At 41.3% G+C, this 24,572-nt stretch overlaps 1 protein-coding gene across 1 annotated transcript in view; it reads right to left on the bottom strand.

Moving 5' to 3' along the window:
- Positions 1 to 17,035: 17,035 nt before the first annotated feature.
- NAPG (NSF attachment protein gamma) overlaps positions 17,036 to 24,572 on the bottom strand; it is a 52,941-nt gene continuing 45,404 nt past the window's right edge. The window contains exons 11-12 of the mRNA XM_082259139.1: positions 22,502 to 22,631; positions 17,036 to 17,569 (exon numbers count right to left, since the gene is read on the bottom strand). Of these exons, the coding sequence (XP_082115265.1) occupies positions 17,420 to 17,569; positions 22,502 to 22,631 (280 nt within the window). The 3' untranslated portion in view covers positions 17,036 to 17,419. The remainder of the gene's footprint in view (positions 17,570 to 22,501; positions 22,632 to 24,572) is intronic.

The raw sequence follows: 24,572 nt of genomic DNA on the forward strand, positions 1-24,572 counted from the left end.
AGGTAATGTATAGAGAGAAATAGCCGCATTCCAACTTGAAGGTGAAAAATATAAAATCTGTTTTATTCGTATCCAAAAGATAAAATCAATTCAAAGTGTATCCATAATACAGTCAGAGACAAGAGATGAACGCATAGTAGTTGACGCGTTTCACGGATAAACGTCCGCTTAGTCGTAACCAATGGTTTTATATTTTTCACCTTCAAGTTGGAGTGCGGCTATTTCTCTCTATACATTACAGTTGCCTAGACTGCGGATCCTTGCTGCACCTTATTTTGATGGTTGGGATTACCTTATCACTGGAGCGGTTCTTTTGCCCTTTCTGCTGATCTGTGACTGTGTTCACAGCAGGAGGAACACTGAGAAGACAGAGATATTCCTTGGAGGAGGCATTAAAGCTCAAGGTAAATTCAAACTGATAGAAAGGATTCATAATTACATGACGCCACCCCAAGTACTACAAAACAGCTCGAGAAGCACAAGTAAGATTGAAACTGTAACAAAAAGTGCCAAGCATTGGGCTGCCAATGCTTTTGGATGAGATACTGTTGAGTTCACTTTGATCCTATTGGAGATATACCCATTTTAAAAAGTGAGTCTTTATTGCTGTAAAAGGGGTATATCATTCCACCCCTTCTCCCAACATAGCTGGCTAGGCTCTATGTGGAAAGTGGTTTCAAGTTATGGGAAGGCTGGGGCGTAGAATCTAGCATTGCCCGATCTTGTTAGACTTGATCCATGCAACACGGAGCAGCAGAGACTCCAGAAATATGCTGTACATAGTTATTTTGGGTTCCTATTTCCACTTGGTTGTGTTTTTCTGAAGAATTCAATAAAACTACTAGCATTGAATAATGTCTCTTGTGCCTTTGTTATAACCTTGTTAGGTTTTCACTTAAATTCTAAGAAATATCAAACCACTTAGTAAAAATGAATAAAAAACATTTTGTTAAGATCTCTTAAATATTTTCCAAAGTCAATGATTTAGTGAAAGTCTATTTCCTACAGTGTTTTTAAAATTAAACTAAAATTATTACTCAGATGCAGTGTTGATGACTTTTTGACTTTTTTGTGCAAAAGGCTCCCATTCATGAGTGCAGCATTTGAATAATTCCTGTAATCATTCAAATGCTAAGTCACATTTGTGAGGAGGAAGCACTCTGAAAAGATGTATTTGTTCTCACCTTCCAAATTTCTTAGCAAAAGTATTTACTGCATCATTTCAAACTGAAAAGTCACTTTTATTTACAGTACACATATGGATTATTAGAGCTAGGGGCTGCCAGTTACATAGATAGAAAATAACCACTATGTACTTGATATTATATTATTTATACAATTCAATGATCATTATTGTAAAGCTTTATAGAACATTGGCTTTGAGATTTAATTGCTTCATCATTCATTAATATGTCAAGGAAAGGATGGGCCAGTTTATGCTACAGTAGAGTTACTGTACATAGATTCCACAGCTATATTAATGACTGACATGTGAACTGTTTCCTCATTTGTTTTATATAAATTATATTTTTTTTTTTCCACAAACCAGGAAATCATCACTCAGATTGAGCAGGGTCCAATAAATGGAGATCCCGCTTTTAACATCTCAGGTAGTTATGGGACAAGATCTCCAACCCTTTGATATCTTTGGCCTAATAAGGGAGTAGAATCCTTCCTCATTAGGTGGTATCAGTGATGTCACACAGGGGCCATTCTTTAAAACTACTGCCCTAATAAGAAAGTACCACTAGATCTTTCCTGGTGACCTGAAGTCTCCCATGTTCTCTTTCCCTGTGAGGGACGGGCTTTCTGCCTTTCTGCACTTAGTCAACTGGTAAATGGTACTTTGGACCCCCTTTTTCCTGTTCACTAATATCTATCAATAACTGAGTGCAATAACATTCAGAACTTTAGCACAGTTTGGCAATCCCCCCCCCCCCCCCCCATGAACCAAACCAAGGTGCACGTTCGGGTCATCCCTACCTTTAACAAAAATAGTCATCTTTATGCAATTAAAGCAGCAACCACTGATCAATCCTTAATTGAATGCAGGATTTTAAGTGCATAGTGTCTCTAATTTTTTTGTGTGGCTGCTGTGCCAGCCCCTTACCTGGGCCACCAGTCCTGTATCTTCCTCACTGTAGTTTATTTATAACAGTGGCAGGTCATTAAGTTGCTGCCTGCTGTAATGGAAGGACTTGGGCGTCTCAGACTCCAGGTCTGTTCTGCACAGTCTCAGGGCTCATTCACATCATACGTGCATGAAAACTGATGGGAAAACTGTGCAGATTTTACTTGCAGAGACATGAGTTTACATTATTTTTAATGTGTGTTTCAGTGAGTTTTTTTGCACATTGACATCAGCTTTCATGCGTGTCAGTTATGTGTTCTGTACGCACCACAGTGTTGATGTCACACCAGCTTTTTTCTGTGTTTTGTATCCCCAGATCCCTATGGTTTGAGCCTAGGGTCACGGTGGGCAAGGTCTTATGGAGTGAAGTATGGTGGCTTCCCTCTATGCCCAAGTGTGGCTGGTGGAAATAAGTACTTGCCCAGTAATACTTGCTTTGGAGTCAATTGTTGGGATGGGTAAAAACAGTCCATGTCACTGGCGGGAGAAGAAAGAAGAAGACGTGGTCCTTTTGTAAGGGTGTGCTAAAGTAACTATATTAGGGCCCCTGGCCTGAAAGTGTTAATGCACCCAAAATATATACCTATTAAGAACTGAAATAGTGTAAAGTGTTCCTCAGAGCAACAAGGAACAAAGTCTGTGCAGGGAGAGCTAGTTGCTGCTGGCAATTTCTGAAAACTGCAATATATACACTGAGTCACAGAAAAAGGAAGAGATCACACCGTATCTGCAGGAATGCCTGTTTGTGTGTGTTAGCAACAACATCGGTTACTGTTTTGCTGCTAAATATACTGGAAGATAAGAACAGCGACACTCTAAGTGCAGTAAACTCAGTACTTTATTTAACATCTAATAATGCTGGGTACTCACAAGATAAAACGATAAAAAGCATGATGAATGTGTATAAAAGATCCATTATTCCGGTGTCTGGGCGAGGAGGGGCTGGTGTGCTCCAAACAAGTCCGTCCGACTGCGGGAGTAAGCAGTATCCGGACCCCGAGGACACCTGCAATGCCTCCGGCGGCGGACTTCCGGGTTGGGCGTAGACCGTGGGCGTGATGACGTAGGCGACGCGTTGTCGGAGCATGCGCTCCTTCCTCAGTACCCAGCATTATTAGATGTTAAATAAAGTACTGAGTTTACTGCACTTAGAGTGGCGCTGTTCTTATCTTCCAGTATATTGCAAGTTTCTTCTCCACTTGAGAGTCAGCAGCCTTCTGGAGTGCACAGACCGGTGCTTCTTATGGACTTTTTGGACTTTGCCACACAACATCCAGGTCCGTGCATCTTCCCACTATAATTTTCCTAGGAGGCTATTGAGGTTCATTTTGAGTCCTGTTGCGCCAGTTTTTTATGTTTGTTTTGCTGCTAAAACCTGCTTTTTTTCAATTAAAGTTGGCCTAGTGAAAGTGTTTAAATACTATGCACATACTCACTACAATATTTTGGATTTTAGTGAAATAAATGCACTCAATAATAATGATTCTTGAATAAATTCTTGAATTAATATTATTAAAAGCAAGCATCCCGACCTGCAAAAACTGAATTTTTGTAAAATCTTACCGTAAAATTCCTTTCTCTGAGTCCTCCGACACTCGCCGCCCCTCACATAATCTTCACCAATGGGTATTGACTTCCGCTCCGCAGGAGTAGCTAGGCATAAGACTTGTTGGAAACAAAATCTTTTAGCATAAACACACCCATGGGGGCTGTCCCACTGGTCAATACCCCCCCTGCAGTAAGCCATCCAAACTCAGTTTGTCTATGCCTAGCGTCAGGAGTAGTTAGGATTCCCTGTGCTGGGGCTACAGTCTCAGCCTTCTAATCTTTTCTTCTGATTTTTATTTTGCAAAAATGTCAGTTTTTTTCTTTACTTTACTAGCTGCTTATTTTGTCAGCTTTAGTTTAGTCTGATCTTCGGATGATGATGGATCATGCGGAGCTGGGAATCGGACTGGCCGCCCTGGCTCTCCAGGGCAGAGGGTCAGATGGATCCCCAGCCTGCCATCGAGCATTCGGCTATGGTTCGCCCTGGCGCTATGAACGACCCATCCCTGCTCGCAGCAGGGATGCAGCCTGTGAGGTGGCTACCTCACTGGACACATCTGCGGTTGTGTGCTGCAGTGTCCTGCGTTTTTGGCTGACGGCATTCCATGTCATCTGAGGACAGAGGCTTTCCGTTCTTAGAGGCACCCCACGCCATCCGGTACAGGTAAGTACTTTCTGTGTGGGGTCCTCTGTCTGGGGTGGCAGTCCTGTGTTGCTGTGTGTCCCCTCATGTCTGTGCGTTTGTGGGGCTCCCTGATGCGACCCCTGCAGGGGTCTTCTTTAATACACTGCTGGCACTGTGTGGTGTGGGGGCCCCTCTCCTGTGTCACTTTTAGTGTTTGGGAGGTACAGACTGTGTGTGAGGCGACCGCTGCGGCTAGAAACCGCGCGGTCCGCCATTTTGGATGTGGGCAGCATGTCTGGCTTCACTTTGGGCTTTTACAATAGCTTGCTATGTAGTGGTTTTGGCGCCATCTTGTGTGTGGCAGAACGATCGTTCCGAGCACATGTCGGCGGCCATCTTGCCGAAGCCTCCCATTCATTCCTATGGGCAGCCATTTTCCCAGAGCCTTGCAGCATATAGTTCAGCCTTTGGTGACCTCACTTCCTTTTCCTCTGGAGCAGCGATCGGTGTGGTAACACTCTGTAGGGCTCTGCAGACTGTCTCTTCCATATCTCTCTGTTTTGTCCCTTTTTGGGGGTCTATGTACACTGTGTACAAAAACTCATTTCAGGGAGGTGGTAAACTCATTTCAGGGAGGTGACACTCTGTGCCGCCGCTGCCCCCCCCCCCCCGCACTAAATTTAACACAACTAGAGGATGATCAAATTAAATGGAATCAGTATAGAAGTTTACTTCTTCTGAGAGATATTAACCACTTGCCGACTGCCTAACGCCGATCTACGTCGGCAGTCAGCCCCTCACAGGCAAAGTGACGTAGGGCTACGTCACTAGCTTGTGAGGGTCTAGGGAGCGAGCGCGCGCCCCCGGAGGCCACTCGGCGATCGGCGGGGGAGAGGGAGAATGTCAGGCAGCTTGTGTAAACAAGCTGCCTGTCATTCTCCTCGCTGTAAAGACACTGATAAAACGGATCTAGTATGTAGATCCGTTGATCAGTGTCCTTACAGCTCAAGCCACAGCCAATCACAGTAGAAAGCACGCCCCTAGGGACACACACAGCCCCTCCCTTCCAAATAAAGTTAACCCCTTCACAACCAGTGTATTTTTACAGTAACAGTGCATATGTATAGCACTGATTACTGTAGAAATGTCACTGGTAACCCCAAAAGTGTCAAAAATGTCAGTCAAGGGTCCGATCTGTCCGCCCCAATGTCGCAGTACCGCAAACAAAATCGCAGATCGCCGCCATTACGCGTTAAAAAAAAAACAACAAAAATGACAAAAATCTTTCCCTTTGTTAGTAAACGCGATAACTTTTGCGCAAACCAATCAAAATACGCTTTTTGCGATTTTTTTTACCAAACATATGTAGCATAAAACAAATTGGCCGAAAATTTTAAAAAATTTTGATTTTTACTTTTTTTTTGGGGGAATTTCATATAAAAAAATGTGAAAAATATTGTTATTTTTGCAAAATTGACGCTCTTTTTTTGTTTATAGCGCGTGATCAAAAAATCGCACAGGTGATCAAATACCACCAAAAGAAAGCTCTGTTTGTGGGAAAAAAGGACGTCAAATTCGTTTAGGTACAGCGTCGCACGACCGCGCAATTGTCCGTTAAAGTCACGCAGTGCAGAATCGCAAAATACCCCCTGGTCAGGAAGGGGGTAAAATCTTCCGGGGCTTAAGTGGTTAAAGGAACATTCTAACCACCATGAGCACTTCAGTGATTTGAAGTGGTCATGGTGGTAGAAGTCAGAAATACAGCACATGCTGGGATATTTACAGTTATGTGCTGGGGGCTAGTTGCACCCCTAGCACATATGACTTAGGCAGCCAGAAAATGTCATGTTCTTATTCATACATGTATGAACAAGGACATGACATATTATGACAAAACACAATGAGTTATTAAAAAACATATTGCAACAATTTACACATGCTAATGCACAAACCTTTTCTACTTATTTTGCAGACTGCTGGCAGTTACTGCTGGTGCGTTTACTGCTGGCGGTTACTGCTGATGGGTATTGCTGGCGGGTAATGCCGGCGGGTAGTGTTGGTGGGGGTGGGTAATGCTGGTGGGTACTGCTAGCACTGCTGAGGGGTAATGCTGGTCATGCGGGTACTGCTGGAGAAAGCAGCGGCTGCAGTAGAGAGCAGAGCCGCTGCTTCCTGTATGGCTCCTGTCACAGGCGGAGTGCATTTCTTATTTCTACGCCTGTGACAGAGCCAGAACTATACAGGAAGCAGCGACTCTGTCACTGACTGCTGACATCCTAAGTCTCCCGCGGCAGCTGGGAGACCGCACGACACTTGCGGGTGTCCATGAGCCGCCGGCCAAAGGCGGGAGACTCCTGCAAGTCGCGGGAGACTTGGGATGTCTGTAAAAGCTGCCTGGTGTCGGTCCTGTTCAAAATGTGGCCTAGAAAAAGTGACACTAAATGATATCCTGATTCTCCAAAAATAATCCATACATATCCATTACTTAATGACCCAATAATCTATTTTACATAAAATAATTTCTTACTGTTTAATTTCCTCCTTGTAATATGCCCTTGTAACTTCTCCTTTTCCCCCATAACATCTGTTTCCTTAGAATGATCAGTTCACGTTAGTTGTGGTCATGTGCCAATTTCAGGTGGCCACATACAGTGGAGCCATGGAGAACATATGCAGTCTCCTTCCAATAGGAAGCTGGATCACAGCAACAAAAAAAAAAGTCATACTGAGGTTTGGAGGAGGCTGAGAGCACTGAAGTAAGAATACATACTTAAATAGATTTTTGTTTTAAAGCAGAATTTGTGTCACTTTAAATACTATGCACAGTCACTACAATTTTTGATGGCATTTATTAGTGAAGTAAATACACTCTGATGTTGATTTATTTTATTTAAAAGCTGGCTGTGTTTGTGTCCGGTTCAAAATGCAACCTAATACAAATGCTTACATACTGTACATGTAATCACTATAATTTTTTTTTTTTTTAGTGAAGCAAACATACACCAGTGTTGATTTTTTGATTAAAAGCTGGTTGAGGAGTGCCCTGTTCTAAACCCAAGTACGTGTGCCTAAATATTATGGCTACTTTTTTTCAGTGAAATATATATACTGTATACACTGTTGATTTTTTTATTAAAATATGGCTGGTATGTGTCCTAATCAACATGTGGTTTAGTGGAAGTGGTCAAAATACTATGCACATAGTCTCTACAATATTTTGGTGGAATTTTTCACTGAAATAAATACACACTAATGTACATTTTTTATTAAAAGCTGACTGGTGTGTACCCTGTTCAAAAATGTGGCCTAGTATCAGTGCTCAAATACTGTATGCGTAGTCACTTCAATATTTTGGAAGTTTTTTTTCCCAGTGAATTAAATACCCTCTATTTTTTTTTTTTTTAATAAAAGCTGGCTGAAGTCTCTCCTCTCTCTACAAATACAGCTTAGTGAAAGTTACAGAAGAACTCCAGGAATAATCTATTTTTAAAATTTACATTGGACCAACTTGGTTACCTGGATTTATCAACATGTCACAGGCAGAGGGCTGCAGGTGGTTCTCCAAATACCTGTAGTCATTTTTGCCACATAGAGGAAGTGCTTTCTTGTTTCAGGAGTGCTGGAGTGACTTCCCCTATGGTGCACTGAACACAGGGAGTTGCTCGCTCGGCACATCTATCATTTAGAAGACATACTGTAGATTTTTCAGAGAATACAAGACATTCTTTGATTGGACAACGTTAGATTGAGATATCAATAGCCCCTCCTGTTCACCTTGCCCTATTAGAGAATGCACTGTATTCATTGAAAGGAATACATTACGTTTTCTGGAGGGGGTGCTGAGCGAGTGACTCTGTCTTCATTGTAGCACAGGGGAAGTCGCTTCAGTACCACAAGAACAGGAAAGTGCTACCTGCAAGTGGCACAGGCTATTACGGTAATTTTTAGACTCCAGTGCTGCCCTCTGAATGTGGCTAATCAATACTGTAGTTACTGGCCAATGTACATTTTAAAACTTGGTTATTCTTAGAGTTCAGTTCTAAATACTGTGCTTGGACTCGCTACAATATTCTGGGGGCTTTTTCAGTGAAACAAATGCACTCTAGTGATTGTTTTAATTAAAAGCTGTCTGGTGTCACTCCTGTTTAAAATACAGCCTAGTGAAAGTTAAAGAACACTCAGTTTGGCTAACTGGATTCATCAATATGTCACAGTCTGAAGGATGCAGGGGGTTCTCAAGAAAAATGTAGTAGCTTGTGCCACATACAGGAAGTGCTATCCTGTTTTGGTGGTGCTGGAGCAACTTCCCCTATGGTACACTGAACACAGAATTACACGTTTGGCACCATTCAGAAAATTTGTTTTATTTTTTCAGTAAATACAAGTCATTCCCTAATTAGAAAAGGGTAGATTAAGATGTCATTAGCCCCCTCTCTTCACCTCACCCTAATAGAGAATGCCTTGTATTTGTTGTATATATCACATCACATTTCCTGAAGAAGGGTGCCGAGTGAGTGACTGTCTTTGCTTTACAAGTGGCACAAGCTACTATGGTAATTTTGAGACTCCACTGCGGCCCCTAGGGATGTGTCTATTAGATAGTTACAGGTTGCCAAGCTGGCCCATTGTACATTTTAAAAATAGGTTATCCTGAGAGTTTAGTTCTAAATAACGTGTGCTGAGTCACTACAATATTTTGTTGGCTTTTCTCAGTGAAATACATGCACCATAATATTTTGTGTTTGTTGTGGCCTAGTACAAGTGCCTAAATACTATGCATGTAGTCACTTCAATATTCTTATGGCTTTTTTAGTGAAATAAATAAACTCTGTTGATTTTTTATTGAAAAGTGGCTGGAGTGGGCCTTGTTCAAAATACAGCCTAGTGGAAATGCCTAAATACTGTGCATGGAGTCACTACAATATTTTAATGGCTTTTTTCAGTTAAATAAATACACTCATTTTGATTTCTTAATTAAAATGTCCCTTTCCCTCTCAAACCACAGCCTACTAAAGCGGTTTACTTCTGAATCAAGTCTGTATAATACTTCTGTGAAAAAATACACGCAGATTTTGATTTGGATGGAGAAAACCTGCCGGGCCTGTCTCTCTTACAGTGCAGCCTACTAAAGCTGCTGACCTAAAGTATATCCATTGTATGATTTTTCTAGCTTTTTCTGCTAAATAATATTTGATTTCTTGATTATAAATCTGCCTGTTGTCCCCCTGTGAAACTATATCCTACCAAAGCAATTCATATGATGGACATGGACTGAGAAGTTTTCTGTCTGTTTTCAGTGAAATAATACAATTACAAAACCAGCATGGTGTGCCATTTGTTTTATTTATTTATTTGGGGCCTATTAAAATTTGCATCAATTCTGTGCAATATTTCTGTTTTTTTTTCTGTGAAATAATACATTCTAAATTTGATCTTTTAATTAACAAGCCTAGTTTCTCCCTCCTAACTTGTGACCTTGTAAAACTGCTTACATACTCTGAAAGGAGTCTGTACAATATTTCTGGCTGTTGTCTCTGAAATAATCCACTGTAATTATACATATAAATTGTAATTTACCTTTATTTATATAGGTTTGTGTACATTTTTTTTATTGTTTATTCAAATTAAAACATGCAGCTTTGTGTTAGATATAAGACAGTTACTGCTATTCAAAAGTTGTCTGTATAGCACTTACTTGCATCAACCCCCATAAAAAAAAACACTGTGTTCCCAAACACTGCCCACACTCACCTAAGGTTATTAAAATGCAGCTTCTCACTCACAGGTTCAACTTGCTTTGCTGAAGGCCTGCCCTAACATAACACGGAACAGGGCTGGCTAGTACCTGATGCACATTTTGAGCCACATCTAGCTAATGCTCCAGACTGGACACCCAATAGGTTGATAAAACAGATTACATCCAAAAACTGGGCACCCTAACCCCAGGTTAATGCGATACAGCTTCTCAAACATTGATTTACCCCATTTCACTGAAGGCCCACTCTAACATGACATGTGCAGAAGGGCTAATACCTGAAGAGCATGTTGGGCCAGCTCCAAGCCAGTGATGCAGCCTAAACACCCATTTGTTCATGAATGTGTTTACCACACAATGAATTATGGATATTGTTGCTTATAAGTGTTTTATTTACAGCATTGACATCCTCACCTGTTGTGTTTGCTTGCCCAGGGCAGGGATGGGGATATAAGGACAAAATAAATATTAAAAGAAAAAATAAATGTATAAAAAAAAAATGAAACCTGTAAATACGGTTTAAAATAAATAACAAAAAATTAAGTTGGCAGGGAGGGGTGGGGTGGGACCAGCATTTGGCTCTCACTACTCCTTTAATAAGAAACTCAAATCTGGTGCTCTCTCTGCTTTAGAGACTGCCTTTTTTACCATTGCAAATACTTCCCTATCTACTCTTACTTACAAGGTGAGATTCCTTGAGCTATCACCTTTCCAAGGCCAATATCTGAGCTGGCAGTCTTTATCTTGCAAGGAACCAATTTTTCAATGTTTTCATAGGGTCAAGGTTATATTTAAGCCTAGGACTAGCCTTGTTTTTAAAAGGTACTTCACAGGTTACTTTTCCATCCATTTCAGGGCAGGAATGATTTTACAATGAAAAAAATAAAATAAAACAAAGATATACTAAAACAAAATAAATAGCTTAATACCAAATTACAAAAAAAACAAAAAAAAAAAAACCAAACCCTTAGCATGCAGAACCTCTTGTTCTCACTGTAGGCCTTGCAGACCTGGGATTTTGATAAAGGGGACTGATGAAATTTAATAGCAGCTATGTGCCCTTGAGGAGGAAAGTGCCACATTAGAAGTCTATAGAAATGGTTGCTATGCGTGCCCTGGGGGGCAAGAGGGAAAGGCAAACTTGGTTGCCCCTTGTGGTACACTGATATCTCCCCTAAAGCACTATTGCTACAAGGCCCGAGGGTGTCCGTTGTTATTTCACATCTATCCAATATCTTGAGATATCCTCTAGTGATAGAGTAAGACTGTTTGTCTTAACTGCAGACCTACCAAGGTGAGCACCATTATTTATAATTGTATATACCTTTGATTTATAATTTGTAAATGTTTTTGTGAAGGCTCTTTTTGATGATTAATTGTATGTTAATTTTTTGCTAGTTTGCATGTGCAGCAGCCAGAAATAGATTTCCTGAAGAAGCTATCTCTTTATAGCGAAACATGTCAAGTAAAAACTGGATTTTCTGCTTGAAAAACATATAAAAGCTTTTCTTTAATTATGGCTTTTAATACTTGTGGTCAAAACGAATTTCCCCTAATCTTCCCACTCAAGTCGTGGGGACCAGCTTACATCTTAGAGACCTAAAAGATGTGAATAACCAGAAGATGCTTATCACTAGATCAAGCTGATTGCAAGAGATTAATGAGACTATCGGTCTATTGGAATCCATCAACCTGGCAGGTATTTTCCAGCCAACTGATATTCCTGGCCCATTGCTATTGTTCTCCTAATATAGGGTAACTCTCATTGCAAGGCTACAGTTTAAAAACATGCTTACTTTACTGATATCAGCTTTTCTCTTTGTGTAACAATCACTCAATGGCCACTTCTTCCAGCTGCCATCTCAAAAATATAGGCACCGATTTCGTAGGGTAGTATTTACTGTAGGGTGGGGAAAAGAAAAGAGAAGAAAAGCACAGTGGCTGTCTGTAGGGACCAATCTGGTTTCACCTCCTATTCTCCAGAAAATTAAACAACTAATCTATCTGGTCACTTAATAGTTTTTCATATTTTCCAAGTATTTTAATCACACCCTTAGCTCTCCAGATAGAGTAGCTATCCGTGAGTGGTTTTAATTTTCCACCTATTAGTCTAAACCGAAGAAATAGTATCCATTACGAACTAAAAAAAAAAAAAAAAAAAATCACAGTCCATTCAACACAAAAAAAGTTTAACAGTACAGAAATATATTCTGGCGTGATCAGAATGTATACTGTGAGACAAAGATTGAAAAGTAGCTCCCTCTACTGTCCCCTTACGTTTGTACGTTTTCATATACATCAACACAGTGCTTTTGGATACCAGTAGTTATGTGTTCATGGTGATTAACTTAAAGTGGCATTAAATCCCTAAACAAAAATGTATTCTATTGCAGCTTACAAATTCTTAAATATAGTGGCTGCATTTGTTTTTATTTTTAGGCTCTCTTCTGTATTATCACCTGGTGATCTGGCCAGTAAGTGCCGGCTCACACTGAAGCGGAACGACTTCGGGGGCGACCTGTGAAGTCGCGTGCACCGCGACTTCGGCGCGACTTGCACGGACTTCATAAAATGAATGTCTATGCAAGACGCTCCAGGTCGCCCCGAAGTAGTACAGGACCCTTTTTCTAAGTCGGAGCGACTTGTGTCGCTCCTATTAGAACGGTTCCAGTACCACACAATGGACCGCGACGGTGCACGACTTGTCAGGCTGACCAAGTCGCCTGACAAGTCGTACTAGTGTGAACCGGCACTAAGTCTGTTATTTTTAATCTTCCTTTAACCTCCCTGGTGGTCTGATTATGTCAGAATTTCTGTGCTAAAAGCGGTACATTGTTTTGCTTGGAAATCTGTTTTATTTTCTAAAACTCACCTTCCTTCTCTGATCCCCCGCCGTCCTCCAGCCATCCTCACACTCTCTCCCCGCTGTGTGGTCGGCTGATGCCGGCACCTGTCTTGCGGTTCCCTTCCCTCCGAGCGTTGCGACACATTTAGTGGCGGCAATTTCAAAAATGTAAATACACTAAATGACATGACACAAAGTTGTGATCCTAACGGATTACACTGTATCATGCCATTTCAGCACAGGATTGCACCTGGTGACTTTTCCAGTGCCCTGCCTGTGCTTTTCTAGTTCTTTGAGCCTGGAAAATAGAGAATGACCATGGCGTCCAAAAAGCGTTCTTTTTGCGCAAAAGTGCTTTTAGACAAACTGGAAAACAGAGCCAGCAAAACTGAGTTACTTGAAGAACTGAGTGATCGCAATTTGTGGGAAAATTCGTCATCAGGTACGGAAAGGGACGACAGCGACGATTCTGATGTCTCTTTCTGGCACATCGCTCTGTTATAAATTCTGAAGAATCATTTGATATACTTTCCAAATTCCACAAATTAGGTGTCAGAAAGAGACATAAGAATCAGCACTGTCGTGACTTTCTGTACCGGATGGCGAATTTTCCCATGAATCGCTATTGCTTGGTTCTTCAAGTAACTCCGTTTCGCTGTCTTCCAGTTTGTCTAAACACGCTTTTGCGCAAAAAAAAAAAAAAGCTTTTTGGACGCCATGGTCATTCTCTATTTTCCAGGCACAAAGCACAGGTAGGGCACTGGAAAAGTCACCAGGTGCAATCCTGTGCTGAAATGGCATGATACAGTGTAATCCTTTAGGATCACAGCTTTGTATCATGTCATTTGTGTATTTACACTTTTGAATTTGCTGCCGGTTCCACCCCCCTGCGTCGCAACGCTCGCAGGGAAGGGAGCTGGAAGGCAAGTGCCGGCATCGGCCGTGCACGGAGAACGGGGAGAGAGTGTGAGGACGGCAGGGGATCGCAGGGAAGGTGAGTAACATTCTGGGGTAATTGCGAGTGTGGCTCGGGGTTACCGCTTTTGGTACTGAAAGTTAACCATCTAAACCTGCTAGTCCATCTAAAGCTGGATACACACTATACAATTTTCTCTAGATTTTTTTCCTTTAGATTTACCAAAATCATATAATATGAGGTCAAACCCTATACACTTTCAATTTGCATGCAATCAGGCAGGCTCTTGCACTACATAGTTGAAGGTAAATCCAAAGGAAATAAAACAACAAAAGTTGTATAGTGTGTATCCAGCTTAACACTACACTTTCCACAAATTTACAAATCTGCTGTCCAAGGGTGACTGCATTGCTCCTCCATCCAGAGTAGAGACACCATAGGACAGGAAGCATGTTACTAGCTGGATCACCTGGTGAGAATAAAGTGGGAAAAAGCCTATAAAATGAAAAAAAAAGAAAACCAATGTAGCCACCACAGGATAAGTAAGCTGAAATATATTACCTTTTTTTTTGTTGGTAATACTGCGGGATCAAGGACCATATTTGTATCCACAAGTAGAGTGGAGAGCCATATCTAAGTTTACACACTTGCTGTACCTTGTCCAGGCTGTATGATGTCTTGCTGTAGTGCGGGGACGAGTTCATCTGGCAGCATCTCCATAAAGCTGGTCAGCAGAGGGAAGCATGAAGTGCTCTAGAATTTCCTGGTAGAGGGCTGCTCTGACTTTGGACTTAATAACACAGTCAACCAACACCAGCAGATGACATGGCTCCCCAAATCATCACAGACTGTGGAAACTTCACACTGGACCTCATGCAACTTGGATTCTGTGCCTCTCCACTCTTCCTCCAGACTCTGGGACCTTGATTTCAAAATGAAATGCAAAATTTTCCAGTCCATGATGATTTGGGGAGCCAAGTCCAAAGTCAGCGCAGCCCTCTATCAGGAAATTCTAGAGCACTTCATGCTTCCCTCTGCTGACCAGCGTTATGGAGATGCTGTTTTAATTTTCCAGCAGGACTTGGCACCTGCCAAGACTGCCAAAAGTACCAATACCTGGTTTAATGATCATGGTATCACTGTGCTTGATTGGTTAGCAAACTCCTCTGACTTAAACCCCATAGAGAATCTGTGAGGTATTGTCAAGAGGAAGATGAGGGGCCCCAGACCCAACAATGCAGATGAGCCGAAAGCCGCTATCAAAGAATCCTGGGCTTCCATAACACCTCAGCAGTGCCACAGGCTGATTACCTGTATGCAACGCCGTATTCATGCAGGTAATTCATGCACAAGGAGCCCCCACCAAGTATTGAGAGCATACTGTACTGTACATGGACATACTTTACATTTTTGTATTAAAAACCTTTTTTTATTTTTTATTGGTCTTATGTAATATTCTAATTTTCTGAGATACTGAATTACGGGTTTTCACTAGCAGTGAGCCATAATCATCAAAATAAAAGAAAGAAATGCTTGAAATATATCACTTTGTATGTAACGCATTTATTTAAAATATAGGAGTTTCACTTTTTGAATTGAATTACTGAAATAAATTAACTTTTTGATGATATTCTAATTTTATGAGATGCACCTGTATGTACACACACACACACTGCTCAATAAAATTAAAGGAACACTTTCAAAACACATCAGATCTCTATAGTGAAAAATCTCATGCTGGATATCTATACTGATATGGACCGGATAATGTGTTTGGAACAAAAGGATGTCACATCGTTTGATAAAAATGAAAATTATCAACCTACAGAGGGCTGAATTCAAAGAAAAATCAAAGTGAGAAAATGATGCAGCAGGCTAGTCCATTTAGCTGAAATTTAATTGCAGCAACTCGAAATAGTACTCAGTAGTTTGTATGGCCCCCACGTGCTTGTATGCATGCCTGACAATGTCGGGTCATGTTCCTAATGAGACAACGAATGGTGTCCTGGGGTATTTCTTCCCAGATTTGGACCATAGCATCACTGAGCTCATAAACAGACTGAGGTGCAATCTGGCAGTGTCAGATGGACAGAAACATAATGTCCCAGAGGTAACTAATGGATTTAGGTCAGGCGATCGTGGGGGGCCAATTTAATAGTATTAATTCCTTCATCCTCCAGGAACTGGCTGCCTACTCTCACCACGAAGTTGGGCATTGTCGTGCACCAGGAAGAACCCTGGACCACTACACCAGGGTAGGGTCTGACAATGGGTCCAAGGATTTAATCTCGATACCTAATTGTCTAGATTGCAGAGGTTTGTGCGTCCCTCCATGGATATGCCTCCCCAGACCATCATTCACCCACCACCAAACCGGTCATGCTGAATGATGTTACGGGCAGCATTACATTCTCCATGGCTTCTCCAGACCCTTTCACATCTGTCACATGTGCTCAGGGTGAACCTGCTCTCATCTGTGAAAATCACAGGGCACCAGTGGCGGACCTGCCAATTCTGGTGTTCATTGGCAAATGCCAAACAAGCTCCATGTTGCTGAGCAGTGAGCACAGGGCCCACTAGAGGATGTCAGGCCCTCAGACCACCCTCATGAAGTCTTTCTTATTTTTTGGTCAGTGACATTTACACCAGTGGCCGGCTGGAGGTAATTTTGTAGGTCTCTGGCAGTGCTCATCCTGTTCCTCCTTGCACAAATAAGCAGATACCGGTCCTGCTGATAGGTTAAGAACCTTCTACAGCCCTGTCCAGTTCTCCTAGAGTAACTGCCTGTCTCCTGAAAACAAACAGTCAGAAAAGAGGAGTAGGGCAACAAAAATGTCATGTCCTCCACCTGTAAAACCATTCCCGTTTGAAGGGTGTCTCGTTGGTGCCCATCTAGTGTACCTGTTAGTCTCATTAACACCAAAGCTCTGCTACCTAACTGACCAGATAAATATCCCAGGAGTTTAATTGACTTGATGCTATACTCATTAAAAAGTGTTCATTACATTTTTTTGAGCAACGTATATATATTTATATATTTTTTTTTTTTTTTTAGCTCTGATGGACAGTAAAAAATTACCAAATCCACTAATTTACCATAAAGCCATAGAACTAAAATACAGTCAATATGCACACACTCAATGGATAGATTTATAGTATATATTAAATTATATTTATACATGTATATCAAAAGCAGCTCCAATCACATATAGTGCCATCTTTAAATATTTAATAGCCATTAACTTCCAGTAATTTACAGAAAACACATTTATACAAACATCATTCACTTATAGTTAGAGAAACTAGTAAATGAAACAAAGGACAAAATAAGGTTACATGCCACAGTTAAATTTCATATTCTAGATATAATTACTAGATGTGCTACACTGGGGCATAACATTGATCCATAGACCTTTTGATAAATATTGGCATCAATGGAGCTCTTATCAGAGAGAATGTGGTAGAAGTGGAAATGAGTTTTTGTTTTGTGCCAGACAAAGCAATTTACGAACATCCGCATAGAGGTGCGTCCTCTTTATTCTGAGCGGACAGGATTCCACAAACATACATGTGCAGTCACAAGCAGACAGAGTATGTTACTAGCACAGTCCTCCTTCATATTCATCATCATTCTCTTCATGTTGGGAGCCCCCCTGTGCGGGTGCAGAGGCTGCATCCTGTGAGGTTGCTGGAGATTTCTTCTTTATTCCACCTCCTGGTACGCCCAAGCTCAAGGCCAGCTTAGCATACTATGACCAAACAAAATCAATCAAAATAATTTTATGCTTAATAGATATTAAATATAATGAATATACTAGACATGTGTCAAAAATAGATATACAATTCATGCTACACGATGTTTCCTCATATTAACATAGTAATGTCATCTTTTATAATTGGACAGCAAAAACTGGAAACTGAGGGGGACAAGTGAGGACACCAAAGAAAACATCAATCAACACACAGCCACAGGGAGCAGGAGGACCTCCCCCCTATAAAACGGTTTCCAGTTTGCGGCATGGGCTGTTTGTTTGGTGCTGACCTCATAATTTCCGGTATGATGAGGCGGTCCCACTCCCTCACAACCCTATGGTGGGGCAGGTAGGAGGGAGGTGGTGCTGCCACTGTTAGCGGGGGGGAGGGAGGTGGGTCTCTGGGAGGCCCAGGGACCCTTTTATAAGAGAGACACCTGTTGTTAGACCATTGCCTGGATCTGGTTCAGAAGAACAGTTTTGCTGTTGTGTTTGCAATAATGCAGGGGTCTCCAAACTTCCTAAACAAAAGGCTAATTTACTGTCCTTCGAACTAGAAAATGCCCTGCTGTCACTAGAAGTAAACAGTGTCTCATCGTTGGTGTCAGTGGAAGGAACAGTATCCCATCTGTGGTATTAGGGGGAAGAATAGTGCCCAATCTTAAGGGGAGGAATAGTTGCCCATCGATGGTGTCAGTTGGAGGAAAAGTGCCCCATTTTTGAGGTTAGTGGGAGGAATAGTGCCCCATCATAGGTGTCAGTGGAAGGAATAGTGTCTCATCATGGGTGTCAGTGGAAGGAATAGTACTCCATCAATGATATCAGGCAAATGAATAGTGCCCCATCATTGGTGTCAGTCAAAGGAATTGTGCACCACCATTGGTGTCAGTCGAAGTAATAGTGCTCTGTTGTCAGTGTCGGGCGGGGGGCAAGGGCCGAATAAAAGAAAGGCAAAGGGCCACATCTGGTCCCTGGGCCGCAGTTTGGCGACCACTGCAATAGAGGTATGTATGCATTTAATGAGTCAGGTTGGACAGTGACCTAGTCTGTTTGCTTTGAGACGGTCTAGTTATAACAATTAATCATGTATATTTCCATGGGTGTTGTAGTTATTTTGGTGGCCCTTTCTGACGTTTGTTTTGGGGATAGACGCGTCATATTACATATTTGTTCCATTTGGAATTGAAGTTTTTACTTTATACATATGCCCTTGCTTTGGAAAATATTGATTTAATCTGCATTGGCGAGGCCATCTTAATATGTGAGGGTCAGTGAATTTTATTTTTTGGCATTCTTTGTCTTTTTCTGTTTGGATATTCTCCTTAAGTAATGCTTCTGGGCACTTTATAGGCATAAATGTATATTTATTATAGGTACCTGTTAATCTGGTTTATGTATTTGAAAATCATTCAAGGATAGATCTGGCGGATATCTCTTAATAACCCAGTATCCCTTAGGTGAGTGTCATGTTCTAGTTATGGGGAAGGGAAGCTTAAGCCCCGTACACACTAGTAGAAATTTGGCCGGGAAATTTCGTCCGATGACCGATCTGCCGATTTTCGGCTTGTTAGTATGATGCTTCCGACAACCGACTCCTTGGCCGAAAAAATCCTGGTGTGCAGGCCATATAATTTTTGTCGACCGTCAAAACACGTCCGATTTTCGTCTCATTAGTACAGATTTCAATAGGGAAAAATCTTATGAGCAAGACTAGGCATGCTCAGAGATGAAAGAACACAAAGAAAGCAATCCAACACATGACATCACTTCTGAAGTAGAATTCTGTTGTGCGGGAAAATTCGTGTGCAGTCTAGAGCACATTCCAACCAACAGACACCACTCTGGACAAAAGACGGACGACCGGTCGGCGTTAATTCGTTGCGTGTGTACGAGGCTTTAGTTGATTGAATCAATATACTTTGATATGATGCTAGCAGTTTGCCCATATACCTATGTAGTAGCTTTTCTCCCTTTTGGTTTCCTTTTAGCCTCCCCACAGCCACGGGGGTTATGAGGATCTCCTCGTTTAATCCCACTCCCTCCCCATTTTTTTTTCCTCTTTCCTCTGACCCTCTCTCCTTGATGGACAGGATCTATAAATATGGTTAGAAATTGTATGTATAGGTTTATCTACACCTCGTTATGTTATCTTAGGATTTGTTTTTTTCTTTCAATCTTGTAGAACTGATATAAACCATTGCAAGAAAAGTGTAATTTACAAATATAGAGTCCTCAAAAAGCGGCCTGGACAGTGACCTAGTCTGTTTGCTTTGAGGTGGTCTAGTTATAGCAATCATGTATATTTTCATGTTTTTTATGACATATCATGAACTTTGCTCTTTATACCTATCTGTTGGGAGATTTTATTCTATGTGTACAATAAATGATGATATTTTAGAAGGTTTAATTTTTATTTATTACCTATAAGTCATCCTAGACCAGTGGTCCTCAACTCCGGTCCTCGGGGCCCACTAACAGGCCAGATTTTAAGTATTACCTTGGGGAGGTGCAGACTAGAAAACTGCAATCACTGAGCAAATGAGATCACCCGTGATGTAATTTAGTTATCTTGCAAACCTGGCCTGTTAGTGGGCCCCGAGGACCGGAGTTTAGGACCACTGTCATAGACCACCCAGTTTTGTCATGTGTAAATGCATTTGTTTTTTTTCTGACCACCTGCCCAATGCCCCAATCCTCCAAATTAGGCCTCAATGATAAGTTGTCCATTATAGAAAAATTAATAAATGCACATATTGACAAAAAAGTGCATTTGTTGTATTTTCTTGCAGGAGCCAGGAAAGCATTGCCCAAACCTCCATACGGGCTGTCAGTTTAAAAGCTGCAAGGCTTGTAAATGAACTACAAGGGCAATAATCAGCACCCTTGAAGTTCACTCAGAACTACAAGCCATCTTCCGTTGTGGCAACTCTCTTTCACAGGAAACTGAATAAATGATGCGGCTGTGTGGGTGGAACCCCCGGAAGGCCCCGCTCTTTTCAAAAAGTGACATCAGGTGCGGGGAGAAGAACTCCTGCCCACTGTCACAAGAAATGAAGGATCAGGGGGGAGAGGCGGCAGAACTGGAAAATTGTATTTTTTTTACCATAAGTACATGTAACATATTCCAAAAGTGAGCTGATCCTTTCACACTATTACTTTCTGGCAACCCGCTATAGGTGGTGAACTGGGGTGCCATTTATTCACCACTGTGTGCACAATTTTTAGGCAAGTTGTATTTTTGAGGATTCATTTCATTATTGAACAACTACAGTGCACTCAGTCAATCCAAAATGTAAATAAACATCAAACCTGAATATTTAGGAAAATAAAAGTGAGGTTTTGGCTTACTTAGGAGAATATCTATGTTTGCACAATTATTGGAATATTAGTGTGCAGAATTATTAGGCAACCAAATGAATATGTTCCCATCTCACTTGTTGGTTTTCATCTGTTAAAGGGAGAAAAATAAAAAATTTACAAATAAACATTTCTGAGATAAAAAAAAAAAAAAATCAGTGACCAATATATCCACTCTTCTTTCATCAACAGTCATAAGCCTTCCATTCAAGGAGTCTATCAGTTTCTTAATCTATTGAACGATCAACCACAGCCTCCCAAACACTGTTCAGAGAGGTGTACTGTTTTCCTTCACCGTAACTCTGCCAATTAAGAAAGGCCCACAGGTTCTGAATAGGGTTTAGGTCAGGCGAGGAAGGGGGTCATGTTGTTATTCTTTCATCTTTAAGGCCTTTACTGGCTACCCACGCAATGGAGCACTTGAATGTATGCAACAGAGCATTGTTCTTCATAAATATCACGGTATTCTTGAAAGATGCTGACTTTTTCCTGTACCACTGCTTGAAGAAAGTGTCTTCTAAAAACTGTCAGTGAGTTTTGGAGTTGACTTTGAGTCCATCTTCAATCCGAAAAGGTCCAACCAGCTCACCTTTATAACAGCCTATACGAGTACCCCACCTTCGCCTAGCTGGTGTCTGAGTTGAATTGGAGCTCTGTGCCAGTTACTGATCCACCTACAGGCCCATCCATCTGGTCTATCAAGAGTCACTCTCATCTCATCAGTCCATAAAACCTTTGAAAAATCTGTCTTCAGATATTTCTTGGCCCAGTCTTGACACTTCACCTTATGCGTCTTGTTCAGTGGTGGTCGGGTTTCAGCCCTCCTTTGGCCTGGTCTCTGAGCACTGAACAGCTTGTACTTCTGGGGACTCCAGGTAGGTTGCAGTTCTGGAATATGACAACACTGGAATAGAATGGGCTCCTGGTAGCTTCACGTTTGATTCTTCTCAAATCTTTGGCAGTTATTTCAAGTCTTTTTTTCTCAACACGTTTCTTGAGACCCTGTTGACTATTTGCAATAAAGCCTTTGATGGTTTTGTCAGTCAGTTAAATCTCTTTTTTAGTCCATTATGCATGAGGAAAAGAAGCTGCCTAAAAATTATGCACACCTTGATATAGGGTGTTGATCTCCTTAGGCCACGTCCTCCCTCATTACACATCACCTGATACCTTAAATCCAATAGGCATTCAAGTTTATACAACTTGGAGTTGGACAATATGCATAAAAATGATGATTTGGTCAAAATATTCACTTGCCTAATAATTGTGCACACAGTTTATTGATCCTGCTGACCATTGTATCTGGCACAGAATTGATTGGCTGCCCACACTTCCTTATCATTCCTATCATAGGGTGATAAGTCCCATGCTCCTTCATACTGGAAGTAGCAGGTATTGGGGACAACTGTGGAGGAGGAAGGAGCAGCAGGGAGGCTAATAAATGATCCTTTATTAGTGCATTAACGGAATCAATGTACAAGACCTCAAAGAAAATATTAAGTCAATCAGCATTTTTCAAATACCTATAGTACTGTTTCTTTGACAAACTTACTGAAGGAGGATTGAACTTACATCGTTATCCATGTATTTGAAGAGAGGAGAGTTGCAAACGTCACATACTTGATCTTGATCTTGCTGATCATATCCTTCTAATAGTTGTTCAAGTGCAATGCAGTCCTCGCTCCCACTGAATCCTGGAATACTAAACCAAGACATCAGGTGTCAGTAATAATTACTAGAGAGATGTCACCACTCTAAACCTGCATAAAAATCCCTTGCCTCTGGAACTCCAAATGCTGACCAAAAAGAGCCCAACCTCTGATCTCTGTGAACAGGGCTGTACTGGGCAAAAACGTTGGAGAGGGGTGGTCCAGGGTGGGGCTGTTTGTGTTCTTTGTCTAGCTTTAAAGAGGAAGTAAACCCTCCTCTGCAACTTGTAGCCTATGATAAGGCTTACCTATAGGTACTCTAAATATCTCCTAAACATGTACCGTTTAGGAGATATTTAGCTTGCATGCAGCCAGTGACATCACTGGTGCATGCGCTCTGAAGGAACGGCCGCTCGTGCCGTTCCTTCAGAGCCAAGTGACGTTAAAAGTCGGCTACCGCGCGCACGCGCGGGAGTGATGTCACCGCTGCTCCAGACAATCAGGAAGAAGAGTGACCGAACATGTCGTCCGTGAGGGAGGTGAGCAAGCTGCACTGCGGAGCTTCGTTCCGAGGTAAGTATTTCATAATGAGCTAGTATGCAATGCATACTAGCTCATTATGTGTTTGTCTTTCAGGCGTTTGTTTTTTTTTTTTTATTCTGAGGTTTACAACCTCTTTAAAAAATGTGGATGTAATCTGACATTAGAGTGCACCTTCCTGCTTTCTTGATGAGCAATGATTACTATTAGGACAAGATCAAGGTTGCAGCTGTATCTTAAAAATTGCCCATGGCTTGCTGCACAGTTAAACACAATATAACAGGAAAATCATTGCTGCACAAAGAGCAGAGAAAGAAGTATATATAGTATCTCACAAAAGTGAGTACACCTCTCACATTTTTGTAAATACTTTATTATATCTTTTCATGTGACAATACTGAAGAAATGACACTTTGCTACAATGTAAAGTAGTGAGTGTATTTATTTCAAAACTTTTTAAGTGATTCAGGAGTCCAAAATAATTTGCTGACTTCTGCTTTCCCCAAAACAAAATAAAAAAATAGCATAACAAAATAGAAGTCTGTCCATTACTAGTGGTGTACTCCAATGGTTTGGTAAATTGGTTTTATCGCAGACAAGGTCACACAATTGAGTTAATATTGATTTATAAAATAAACAAAACAAAATAATTCAATGAAAAAGCTCTCTGGGTGAGTATGTGTTGTATTTCACAATTCTTTTAGGAAAGAAGCACAAACCTTAGAACAAGTGGCAAAATGCTTACACTGCAAACCCTGATCCATCAGCTCGCGTATACAAATAATTGAAAAGTTTGAAACCACATCAAATAATCAGATTAATGGAGTGAAGACAGCTAAATACAATAAATGTCTACTCAGCAATGCCTGAATTCTACCAAACATTAGATACATATAATTTAAAAGTATTGGAAAACAAAATTCTGTGGCAAAACTTCTGACAAAGTTATCCGTTTTGATGAAGTAAATAAGAAATAGAGCCTATTGATAATTGCTTCTTGCTTTTTAAGGCAGTGGGTGAAGCTTTAGGCTTCATTTACACAGGCATATGTGTGTTTTCTGCACGCAATGCCACAGTTATTACTGGCAGAGCTCACAGAAGATCCTGCATGAAATCTCAGTCTAGCACACAGTGGTACAAGCACAACATACAGAGGCACATCTACAAATGTAAAGGAGAAATATGGCCAAAGCTCTTTTGGCCATTCTTCTGCTGTGGGGGTCAAAGGATTCACTTAGTTCTGCAGTTCTGTTACCCAGATTAAGCTAACAGTGGGCTAAAGCCTTACTGTCAGCTGACGCCACAGAGGAGGTCCAGGCTCTTCAGGGATCCTGACAATTTCGGGATCTGCCCAGATGCCTGACTGGCAGCTCGCTCAGCCTCTCAGCGGGCTGCCTAGAGCCTGACGAATCTGTTACACCACCTCCACGGCCTAAAGCTCCACTCAACAGTGA

The sequence above is a fragment of the Pelophylax lessonae genome, assembly GCF_965119305.1.
Source record: "Pelophylax lessonae genome assembly, chromosome: 5".
NCBI classification, from domain to species: domain Eukaryota; kingdom Metazoa; phylum Chordata; class Amphibia; order Anura; family Ranidae; genus Pelophylax; species Pelophylax lessonae.